This window comes from Panthera leo, chromosome D3 (assembly GCF_018350215.1).
Source record: "Panthera leo isolate Ple1 chromosome D3, P.leo_Ple1_pat1.1, whole genome shotgun sequence".
In the NCBI taxonomy this organism is placed as follows: domain Eukaryota; kingdom Metazoa; phylum Chordata; class Mammalia; order Carnivora; family Felidae; genus Panthera; species Panthera leo.
The window spans coordinates 19,646,405-19,659,102 of NC_056690.1; the positions used below are offsets into that span (position 1 = coordinate 19,646,405).

At 40.0% G+C, this 12,698-nt stretch overlaps 1 protein-coding gene across 6 annotated transcripts in view; it reads right to left on the bottom strand.

The window, feature by feature from the left end:
- LOC122203710 (sodium/glucose cotransporter 1-like) overlaps positions 1–12,698 on the bottom strand; it is a 57,250-nt gene that overhangs the window by 30,878 nt on the left and 13,674 nt on the right. For 5 of the 6 annotated variants that reach the window (XM_042910743.1, XM_042910741.1, XM_042910740.1 and 2 more), the window contains 3 exons: positions 6,598–6,702; positions 4,634–4,739; positions 3,290–3,370 (listed from right to left, as the gene is read on the bottom strand). In XM_042910743.1, coding sequence (XP_042766677.1) covers positions 3,290–3,370; positions 4,634–4,739; positions 6,598–6,702 — 292 coding nt within the window. The remainder of the gene's footprint in view (positions 1–3,289; positions 3,371–4,633; positions 4,740–6,597; positions 6,703–12,698) is intronic. The other variant, XM_042910742.1, reaches the window with a different exon arrangement.

The following is a 12,698-nucleotide window of genomic DNA, read 5'->3' on the forward strand; positions in this document are numbered from 1 at the left end:
TACACCAATAGCCAAGGGAAACTACTCAGAAGAAATATAGTAGAGAATATGAGTGGGTAATTTACAAAAGAGGAACTCCAAATGGCCACTAAGTATATAAAATGATGCTTAACTTCACCAGTCTCTAGAAACTTCCAGTTAAAACAAGAATGAGATACTTTTTTTTTCCTTCCCCTGTTTGGCAAATTTTTAAAAAGGCTTAAAACATCAATTATTGGCTGTAAGGGTAGGGAACACATATTCTGACATATATTGCTGAGAATATGTTAATACAGCCACTTTGGAGGATAATTTAGGGTATGTCTCAACAAAGCTGGGTTTATTCCAGGAATTCAAGATTGAGTTAACACTGAAAAATAATTCAATATAATTCACCATGTTAACAGAATAAGGGAGAAAAATAATATAATCATCTCAGTAAATGTGGAAGAAACACTTGCTACAATTCAAAACCTGTTCATGATAGGGGTACCTGGGTGGCTCAGTCGGTTAGGCATCCAACTCTTGATTTCAACTCAGGTCATGTTCTCACAGTTCATGAGTATGAGCCTCATGTCGGGCTCTGTGCCGACAGCACAGAGCCTGCTTGCAATTCTCTCTCTCTCCCTCTCTCTCTGCCCTTCCCCCACTGGTGTGCTCTTGCTCTTGCTCTCCCTCCCTCTCTCTCAAAATAAATAACTTAAAAAAAAAAAAACACGTTCATGATAATTCTAGCCAACTAGGACTAGAAGGGAACTTGTTAGCCTGGCAAAGAGTATTTACCAAAAATTGACAGCAAATGATTTATTTAATGGTGAAATATCCAAAGATTTCTCTCTAAATTGGCAAAGAGACAAGGATTTCTGTTGTCTCTACTTCTATTCAACACTGTACTAATGACCCTGGCCAGTGCAATAGGCAAGAAAAGGAAACAAAAGGTATAAAGTTTGGAAAGCAAGGGAAAAAAAGATAACTTCGTGACCTGGGTACTTGTTACCAGGCTGTGTTCACTTTGTGATATCTCATCTAGCTACATACTTTGACTTGTGCACTTCTCAATAAAGTTTACTACAAATACAAAAACAAAAAGATTTAATAGATCTCCATTCACGGACATAGAAATTTGCCCAAGATATAGAACCAGTGGTGGAATAACAGGCTGCAAAATTTTGTTTTGATTCTGTTAAAATATGTCTCTCATAGATTAAAAAAAAGATTGTATACATGAAGAATATATCTGGAAGGATATATACAAAACTAATAATACTAGTTGTCTCTGGAGAGTTGAATTGAGAAACTGAGAGCAATGAATATTTCACTGTGTACCTTTTTGTTTTGTTTACCTTGTGTGTGTACTACCTAAAAATTAAAAACAAAAAATTGCAGCTGGATGTGTATGGGGTCTCATGGTGACTAGTTTGGACAATACTCATTTGGATGTATAAGATCTTGTATATTTTTAAAAGAAAACAATTATTCCATTAGTTTAAAATAGTTTACCTACCAACATCAATGCCCTAATTATAAAAAAATCCCATTACATTTCTCAGAAAAAGTCTTAGTCTGTTTGGGCAGTTATAAGAAAATACCATAGGTTGGGTGACTTACAAACTGCAAATATTTACTTCCCATGGCTCTGGAGGCTAGGAAGTCTGAGGTCAAGTGCTGGATGATTGGGTGTCTAGTGAGGATCCCCTTCCTGGCTCATACATGGCTATCTTCTCAATGTGTCCTCAAATGGTGGAAAAAGTGAGGGGGCTCTCTGAGGTCTCTTTTATAAGGATACTAATGCCATTCATGAGTGCTCTGCTCTTATGACCAAATCAGTTCCCAATGGCTTCGCCTTGGGGGTTAGGATTTCAACATATGAATTTTGGGAGGGAGACGAATATTCAGTCTATAAGAGTAAAGAATATATAATTACTTAGAGATATAATTGCTAACATTAAGTGGAATATTCCACCTGCTCCTAAAGTTTAGTCAGATGTCATTTTCAACTATTGGGGTGAGGGTGGCAGATTTTAAAAATGTTGATGTTTAACACTAGTACACAATTAAAAACAATGGCTTAATGTGTTCTATAGTTTAGGGTTTTGTCATTCAAATTAGTCAGTGCTTCCCAATTCATTAAAAAAATTCCTTAGATTATGCCTGATGTGTATTTTGTGTTTCAGCGATATAGCTCTGAGTACACCTCATGGCACACTAATGCTTACTGAATGTTAAGAGTGAGGACTACGTGACTCTGTTTGATTCTATCATTTCTCATTCAATGGGGCTCAACAACATGCTTTACGGAACCACAGTCCTTCAACTGTATTCACGTACCATTTCAATAATTTTTCAATACCTGAGACAAGAGTTTTTCCTTCTAGATTTATGTAAGACCAATCTCTGACCCATGGAGCAGTGGGTAACACCATCCTCACTGAGGTCATTATCTTAGCTAGTGGGAGAAAACTATCATTTTAAGGTTAAATGTATTTGCCATTACAGGTATTATAATATGTTAGTTCACATAGTGGAATTTGGTGTTTAGAGACTCAGCTATGATTTCTGCTCTTAGTGTGTCTCATGAGCAAGTTACTTAACTGAATAACTCAGTTTCCTCATCTGTAAAATGGGGATAACAATAGTAGTTATGCATCACAGTGATGTGAAGATTAATATGGATAAATGCCTACGTGGTACCTGATACTCGATTTCTGTTAGCTATTATTTTCATTCTTACCACTTAATAAGCACCTACCATATGCCTCAGACTGCACACTGTGTGCAGGATACAATGGTTTTGGTTCTTAAGAAGTTCTGGAGCTGAGGGGTATGATTTATTTATATGACACAATCAATGAACAATCAAGGTATATATCACAAAAATATCAAGGTGTGTGTAGTAGTGATTTGAGTCCACAGAAGAAAAGACATGTAGATGGAATAATAACAGAATCACATTTTTGGAGGTGGGTCTTCTGTTGACCTTGATGGGTAGATTTAACTGTGTGGATGAAAAGGAGAGGGGCTTATAACTGCAGAGGAAGAGCATGGGCTGAGGCACGGAGGTGGGGATGAGTGTGGTGGGCCAGTCGATCACTGTCCCAAAGCACTACAGTTTGTCATTACCACTTCTACGTCTTCTGAAGTGAGCAAAGGTTTACTTCTCAACTTTTTGTGTGACCTGAGATAATGCTCTAAGGGATCTGAGGGCCTCAGTCTCCTCATCTGCAAAAGATGAAAGTGCTGAAATGGCCCCAGACAGCAATCAGACTGGAAGATTCCAGCCATGGTGCCCAGTCTTCCAAGATTGACTTACCAAAGACCATTAACAAGATTGATCCCAGAACCATAACAGCAGCATGTAAGGTATCAGTATAAACTACAGCTGCAAAACCACCTGAATAGGTAGGAGAAAGAGAAACAAAAGCAACATTTGAGACTCTCTGCTGCAAGTCACTTCTGTATCCCTATTCTACATGCTTGTCTCCTTCCAGATCTCTCCATTCACACCTTTGTACCTTTAAGTCAGTAGGTCTTACAATAACATGCTTAGTCTTGGTACATCCTGTGTTCTCTCTTTAACATCCCTCATGATCTTTTGTTGGATTCTTATCTTGCCCTTCTATGTCCCAATTTCCCTTTACTTCCCATTTTTTGGATGAATGAAAAGCTGGTAGTTTTCCTAAGCAAAAAAGTACATCTTTAATCACAAAATCTCAGTTTGGAAGCAACAGTTAGCAGCATCTCTGGTCTCAACATGCTAGATGCCAGCAGCACCACCCCCCCCTCCCTGGTTGGGACAACCCAAAATGTATCCAGACATTACCAAATGTCACCTAGGAAGAAACCCCCAACTCCCACTCCCTTGTGCATTGAGAGCCATTAATTGAGTGCATTCCATTCCCTACCCTGATCCTCCTCACTCAGACAGTGGTAAACTGCCAGGGACGCTCACCAGCATCCAAGATTTGCACTGTGGCTGGAAAAAACAAGTGATGAGGGCCCCCGCTCTCAAAACTTAGGCAGAGACTCTGGGACAGAATTGCCTACATAAAAGATGCTATCTGATGGCCTGACCAGGTTACCAGGTGACCAGGATGACTGAAGCTGCCGCCTCCCCCTAATTCCTTTTCTGTTTCTACTCTTTTACTTAGCAGCCTGCAGTGTCAGATGATGGCCCGCTCCAAACATGATCACTGCCATCCTTGCCAATGCCCTTAGAAAGCCCCCACTGGCCTGATCTGATTTCTAGAGGTAGTATGTCACTTAGGCACCCTGCCTCCATTATTTTCACTGTTCCACCCCCTCAGGCCTAGCAGTATGATCTATAGACTTAGGGAAAATGCAAAAGCTGAGACCCTCTGCCTCCTTGTCTACTAGCACTCCACTATAAGTAGTAGAGCTTTGGGGCGCCCGGGGTGGCTCAGTCGGTTAAGCGTCTGACTTTGGGTCAGGTCATGATCTCATAGCTCGTGGGTTCAAGCCCCGCGTCAGGCTCCAGGCTGACCGCTCAGAGCCTGGAGTCTGCTTCGAATTCTGTGTCTCCCTCTCTCTCTGCAATTCCCCCACTCACACTCTCTCTCTCTCAAAAATAAACATTAAAAAAAAAAGTAGAGCTTTTGTGTCGGTATAAATACCTGTGTGGTTACAGTAACCTCACCTGTGATGGTATAAATGCCCATAATTGTCAGCAAGATTATGGTGGCCAGGTAGACGTCTAACCCCAAAACCAGTCTCATGAACATGGCACCAGTACAGATCTCCACCTGAAATGAGTACAAAGGAAACAGGCTGCATTTTCATTTCCAGCTCAATCAACAGCAGTATCATAAAGACCCTAGAAGCCATCTGCAGGAAGTGGTCTATGGTTAGCACATTCACTCCGTCACTAATGGACATGGGGTGAGGCCTACCCAAGTTCTGTTGGGAAAAAAGGCTTATGCCCCATGAGTTCAACCAAGGTCAGCACTTTTAGGGCTTGGGTCAATCCAATGAATTCAGTTCATACAAAACTTAGCCTATTCCTCTCTAGACCCTTAGAACAGGGAACATGCTCAGAGAGTGAGCTGTTCTTATAGTTCTGCCATTGGAAGAGGCAAAGGGGACAGCTCAACAGGGGCTGGTAAGTTTTTTCTCTAAAAGACCAGATAATAAATACTGTAGGCTTTGCAGGCCACATACTGCCACTGCTTTCCACAACCATTTAAAACTATAAAAAGCCATTCTCAGCTCAAGGACTGTACAAAGCAGAACATCAGGTTGATTGGCCTGCAGGCTGGATTTGTTGATCCCTGGTTTGGCTGGCACTGATTTTAAAGCATCTGCATATCATTTAACTGGCTAATCTCTTGCCTAGTTATTCTGGTCTCCAAAGTAGGGATGCAATGGGCAGAGATCCTCCCTTTATTCATCTATCCATTTATTCACCAAATGTTTACTGTGCACCAGCATAGCAGATACTCGACAGGGTTTAGAAGACACGGGGCTACTAAAACTCAGTTGCTGCCCCCAAGAAGCTTATATTTAGTGACAGAAACTAAATAGGCAATTTCTATGTAGTGTGATAGGTGATACTCACATTGTATATCTGTATGGATGCGTGCATGTATTTATTTATTTATTTATTTATAGTTTTTATTATAGAGACAGTATGAGTGGGGGAATGGGGCAGAGGAAGAGAGAGAAAGGATCTTAAGCAGGCTCCACCCTCAGTATACAGCTCGATCACATGACCCTGGGATCATGACCTGAGCCAAAATTAAGAGTTGGACACTCAACCAACTGAGCCACTCAGACGCCCCTCATTCAGTCAGTTAAACACACACACACACACACACATTTATCAAGTGCCTTAGGTGCCAATAATTTTCTCAGCACAGTGGGTAATGCAGTGAACAAGCCAGGCAAGGCTCTCGGCCTCAACAAGCTTGCACTGAAGTGGAGAAGGCAGATAATCAGAAAGGTAACAGATAAATTATTCTCACATGGTAACAAGTATTACAAAAAAAACCCACCAAAACATAACAATGAAATAGAGATTGACTAGGTACACCCATGGAAGGCTTCTTCAAGGAGGTGATATTTGAAAATTTTTTTTGAGGGGGGGTACATTCTAGACACAGTGTGAAACAAATGTCAGGGGCTTTCAGTGGGAATAAGATTGGCAGGTTTGAGAAACATAAGGCAGGCAGTGGGGCCAGAGCCTGGTGAGAACAGGGGAGGAGACCAGGAGACAAGGCTGGAGAGGCAGGGACTAGAACAGAACATCCTCACAGATCATAACAAGGGGCTTAGGTTTTCTTGAAAGGGTGGTGGAAATTCCTGGATTGTTTTAAGCAGAGGAGTGACATCACTTAATGACATGACATAGATTAAGGCCAAGGTTCTCTAGAAATGCAGAGGGACCTGTAACTGAGGCTTGGGAGACAAATAAGATGCCCCTGCCTTTATTTTTTGCAAAGTATTACTAAGCTATTTTTTTTCTCTGCTCTAGCTTAGACAGAAGAAAACGTAAGTAACTTATGGGGCCACAGAGTGAACTGCTGACACCAATCTAGCACCATCCTACCTACTGAATTTTTGTTGTTTTGTTTTGTTTCTTGGGATGGCTTTTATACAACTCACCGAGATCTTATTGAAGATATAGAGGAATAAGTACAGAATAGCAAGGAGGAACTGGATCCGGAAGCCACCAAACCTCTTCCTCAAATATTCTGGCATTGTCATCACCTGTACAAGCAATAAGAGAAGTCACCACCAGACAGAGTGCCAGAAGAGGCAGACCCACAGGGATGCGCCTTGATCACAATGTGCTGGTCATCATAGAGACACAGCTGATGGGGGGGGGGGCCAGGGATAGAAGTTGCAGCAGGGTCACCCACTCTGGCTTTGGATTCCATGCCACCAGTTAAGATGGGGGAAATAAGAAAGGAGAAGCAATAGTATTGTCTTCAAGAAGCAATCTCCTGAAAGTAGGAGGAAATCTAGCCATTTGAAGATGTCTCATGATGACAAATCACTTTCATGAAATAATCCTAGAGCAAATTCAAATACCTTATCACATACTACAAATATAACAAGTACTCAGGAGAGACAGAATTTGGGGCGCCTGGGTGCTCAGTCGGTTAAGCAACCAACTTCGGCTCATGTCAGGATCTCACGGTTTGTGAGTTCGAGCCCCGCGTCGGCTCTGTGTTGACAGCTCAGAGCCTGGAGCCTGCTTCGGATTCTGTGTCTCCTTCTCTCTCTGCTCTTTCCCCACTCATGCTCTGTCTCTCTCTCTCTCTCTCCTTCAAAAAGAAATAAAAACATTAAAAAAAAATTTTAAGGAGAGACAGAATTTGACTCAACAGCTCTCCAACCTGGTCATCTGTGCCCATGTGCTCTCATGTGTGTGCTGTTTGCCCCAAACAATCCTGTTCATTTCGATTTCCATGGTCTCAGGCTGCGTGCACCCCACGACAGGGATGCACGCATGCACAAGATGTCTCTTTGTTCATTAGATGCTTGGACCCAAGTGCAGTGCCAGGCTCACAGTAGGTGAATAAATGTTTGTTAAATGTATACTGTCCCACTTCTATCCCAAGTATCCTCATATGGGCTGCTGTCACAGAGTGTAACAGAATGGCTTAAGCAACAGAAATATTATTATCTCTCAGTTCTGAAGGCTAGAAGTTCAAGGTGTCAGCAGGCTTGGTTCCTTCTAGGGGCCGTGAGGGAAGGATCTGTCCAGGCCTCTCTCCTTGGCTTGTTGATGGCTGTCATCTCCCTGTGTCTTCCTATTCTCTTTCCTTTGTACATGTCTGTGTCCAAATTTCCCCTTCTTATAAAGTCATACTGGATTAGGGCCCACCCTAATCATTTCATTTTATTACTTTGAAGATCTTATCCCAAAATACAGTCATAATCTGAGGTAATTTCCTTGGGATTATGGCTTCACCATTGCAGATGCTAGACAACATGGCAAATAAGCCTTTCACATTTTTAATGCCGCTCTACAAATATTTACAAATTTTAACAGTTTTATAAGGCATAATTTATGCACATAAAACTCTCCCATTTTAAATGTAAAGTTTGATGAGTTTGGGAAAATGTACACAATTATACAATCACTACCATATTAAAAATATTAATCATTCTCTTCTTAAGATGGATTTTATTTATCTATTTATTTATTATGGGGGGAGGGAGGGGCAGAGAGACAGAATCCCAAGCAGTTTCCATGCTCAGTGTGGAGCCTGACACGACACTCGATCCCACCACCATAAGATCATGACCTGAGCTGAAATTAAGAGTTGGATGATTAACCCACTGCTCCCCCCAGGTGCCTCACAAAATATTAATCATTCATAATGCCCTCCATAAACCCCCTAGGGTTTGCAGTTAAGGCCTTCAACCCACCCTTGGTCCTAGCTGTCCCCACGGATTTGCTTTTCTAGAATTTTAAATAAATAGAATCATTTACTATGTACTTTTTAATGTCCTGCTTCTTTCACTGGCCTCATGTTCTTGGTTGAGATTCAGCCACATTGTTGCATGATCCCTCTTTCATGCTGAGTAGTATACCACATCACATGTTGTTTTTCTACTCTCTTACTGTAATTTAGATTATTTCTAGATTTGGCTATTAGGAACACAATTGCTATGAAGCTTCATGTACAAATTTGTGTGTATACAAATGTTTTCATCTCTCTGGGGTTGGTAAAGATCTATGTCCAGGGAAATACTACTGACTGGGTGGTCAGGTTTAATTTGTGAACAAACTGCCAAAGTGTCACGGCCATGTGATTCTGTATTCCCTCAAGAAATGTATGAATCCCATTTGCCCCACACCCTCTCCAGCTCTTCTCCTCTTAGTCATTCTGGAACAGTGGTATCTTAAGTAGCATTTTCCTACTATATAAAAAAAAAATATCTTTCAAAGAGTTAAAGGTTATGGGGCACCTGGGTGGCTCAGTTAGTTAAGCATCCAACTCTTTTTTTTTTTTTAATGTTTATTTCTGAGACAGAGCATGAGTGGGGGAGGGGCTGAGAGAGAGGCAGACACAGAATCCGAAGCAGGCTCCAGGCTCCGAGCTGTCAGCACAGAGCCTGACGTTGGGCTCGAACCCACAAACCGTGAGATCATGACCTGAGCCGAAGTCGGTCGCTCAACCGACTGAGCCACCCAGGCGCCCCAACATCCGACTCCTGATCTCGGCTCAGGTCATGATCTTGCAGTTTGTGAGACTGAGCCCCATGTCGGGCTGCAAGTTGACAGCGCATAAGCTGCTTGGGACTCTCTCTCTCCCTCTGCCTCTTCCCTGCTCAGGTGCACTCTCTCCCTCTCTCAAAATAAATAAATAAACTTAAAAAAAATAAAATTTTAGGGGTGCCTTGGTGGCTCAGTTGGTTAAGTGTCCAGCTCTTGACTTTGGCTCATGTCATGATCTCATGGTTTGTGAGTTTGAGTCCCACATCGGGCTCTGTTCTGGAAACAGAGCCTGCTTGGGATTCTTTCTTCCCCTCCCCCCCAACTTGTGCTCTGTTTCTCTCTCTCTCAAAATAAAAAATTTTTAAATGTTTATTTATTTTGAGACAGAGAGAGAGAGAGAGAGAGAGAGAGAGAGAGACTGAGTGCGAGTGGGGGAGGGGCAGAGAGAGGGAGACACAGAATCTGAACCAGGCTCCAGGCTCTGATCTGTCAGCACAGACAGAGCCCGATGTGGGGCTTGAACTCACGAACTGCAAGATCATGACCTGAGCTGAAGTATGACACTTAACCAACTGAGCCACCCAGGTGCCCCTAAAAATAAATAAATAAACTTAAAAACAAAAATTTTATTTTGAAGTCCCATATATCAATTTCCTCCTTTATGGTTTTAGGTTTTTTTGTGTTCTGGTTGAGAAATCTTTCCCTACTTAATCACTTTATTCTTCTTTATTTTGTTTTGCAATAAGGTTTTTTTAAATTAGCTTTAGGTGTACAAATAATTATTTGATATTTGTATATATTTCATCTACATTTTTGAAGAGTACTTTTGCTGGATATGGAATTTGTGGTTGACATATTTTTATTCCTTTCAGTATTTACATATGTCATCCTAATGTTTTCTGGCTTCCATTGTATCTGATCAGAAGTCATCCATTACCTGTATCATTTCCTCCCTGCATATAATGTATTTTCTTTTAGTTCTCTCAAAATGTCCTCTTTATCTTTACTTTTAGCAGTTTGACTATGATGTTAACCTAGGTGTAGCTTTGTGTTCATTGGTGTTCGTTAAGCTTTTTGCATGGAAAATTAACATTTTTCACCACACTTGGGATACTTTCTTACTATTTCTTCAAAAAATTTTTTTCTGCCTCTTTCTTGCTCTCCTTTCTGGGATACCAATTACATGTACGTTGGACTACTTGATATTGTATCACAGGTCTCTGAGGCTTTGCTCCTTTTTCTTCAAATTTTTTTCCCTTCTGTTCTTTCTCTTGGGTAATTCTTATTGAATTCACTGATTCTCTCTTTTGTCATTTTTTTGGTGCTGTTGAGTTCCTCCTATGTATTTTTCATTTCAGCTAGTGTGCTTTTTAACTTTAGAATTTCCATTTGGTTCTCTTCTATAGTTTCAGTTTCTCTGTTGAGAGGCTGTATTTGTTCATTCATTAGTATCACATTTTCCTTTATTTCTTTGAACATATTTATAATAGTAGGTTCAAAGCCTTTTTTTGTTAAATCAACATCCGGGCCTGCTCATTTATTTACTGCTTTTTCTTCTGGAGTGTGGGTCACATTTATATTGCAATTTCTTTGTGTGTCTAATAATTCCTGGTTGCAGACTGGCCATCATAGATCATATGATGTAGCATTCCACAATCTGCTTTGTTCTTCTGAAGATTGCTGTTTCTTGTTGTTGTTGTTGTTGTTGTTGTTGTTGTTTTGTAGGCAATTAACTTACCTGGACTCAAACTGCAACATCTTTCATGTCATCCCACCTCCCACTCCTACATTGAAGTTTATAGTTGCTGATGTCTATGATTGTTTTTTCAGCTTCTAGCTGCTGCTAATTTAGCCTGGTCCTATGGAGGTTTTCTTTGCACTTGAGTAGTCTCACAGTCAGTCAAGGTTTCATGCAGAATTTATGCCAAGTTTATAAACTTTGATTTATACTCAAAGTTAATTCCCTCTTTGTCTCCCTTGTTTTTGGTGCTCCCACAAAAGTTTCCTGTTGCTTTGTTAGCCCCCTGTTCTCTCCTCTGTTATGGGTAAGACTTGTTCTCCACTGCCTACATTGTGTGGGTTGGGGAATGTACTCAGTCCTAGGCACTGTAAAGTCACAGATCTCACACGTATAGCTCTGTCTCTGTAAGACAGAGCTCCCTTTGGTTTCTGTCTTTTTTTTTTTTTTTTTTTTTGGCTCCCTGGGTTCTCATGCATGCATCTGTACTTTGGTGGTCAGCCAGGGATCTGAGCTTTTTCTATCTTACTTTAAAATTCCCCTCTACCTCAAGGACATAAAGATATTCTATACTTCCTTATAAAAATTCAAAATCTTTTGCCTTTCCTATTTAAGTCTTTAATCAATCTAAAATTATTTTTGTGTATAATAGGGATCCAATTTAATTTTTTTCATATGATAATCAATTGACCCTCCTTTACTCAGTGATCTGCAGTGCCATTGATGTCATAAACCAAGTTCATGTATATGAGCGTTCCTTAGTTATTTCTCTTTTACACTTGTCAGTGTTTTAATTCTTGTGTCAATACCATACTGTCTTAATTACTATAGCTTTATAGTAAGTCTTGATATTTGAGGGCAAATCTTTATTATTTTTCGTTGATAGGAGTATCTTTGCTACTTTTATGCTTTTTTACATACATTTTCTTTTTTCCAGCTTTATGGATATATAATAACATACAACATTGTGTAAGTTTAAGGTGTACAACACAATTTGATAAACATATACTTGCAAAATGATTATCACAGTAAGTGATATCTATATACATATACTTGCAAAGTGATTATCACAGTAAATATCTCCATCACCTCATATAATTACCTTTTTTTTTAATGGTGAGAACTTTTGAGATTTACTCTCTTACAACTTCTAAGCATATAACACAGTATTGTTAATGATAGTTACCACACTACTTAAAAAAAATCCTTGTAGCCATTCTGTGCCTTTTGATTGGAGAATTTAATTCCTTTATATTTAAAGTAATTATTGAAAGATAAGGACTTAAATGCTATCTTACTCATTGTTTTCTGGCAGTTTTGTAGTTCCCTTGTTATTTTCTTCCTCATGCTGTCTTCCTTTGCAAATTGATGATTTTCCATGGAAGTATGCTTTCATTTCCTCCTATTTATCTTTTGTGTATCTACTGTAACTTTTTGCTTTTTTGTTACCATGGGGTTTACATAAAATGTCTCATAGATGTAATAGTCTATTTCAAGGTGATAAATTTGATCACATACAAAAACTGTACCTTTGACTCCCCACCTCAACATTTTATGTTTTGATGTTATAATTTCTTTTTATATTATGTATCCATTAACAAATAATTATAGCTATATTTTAATATTTTTATTTTTTTATTATTTTTAAATATTTATTTTGAGAGAGATACAGAGAGCGTGAGCAGAGGAGGGACAGAGAGAGAGACACAGAATCCGAAGCACGTTCCAGGCTCTGAGCTGTCAGCACAGAGCCTGACATGGGGCTCCAACCCACAAACTGCAAGGTCATTCCCT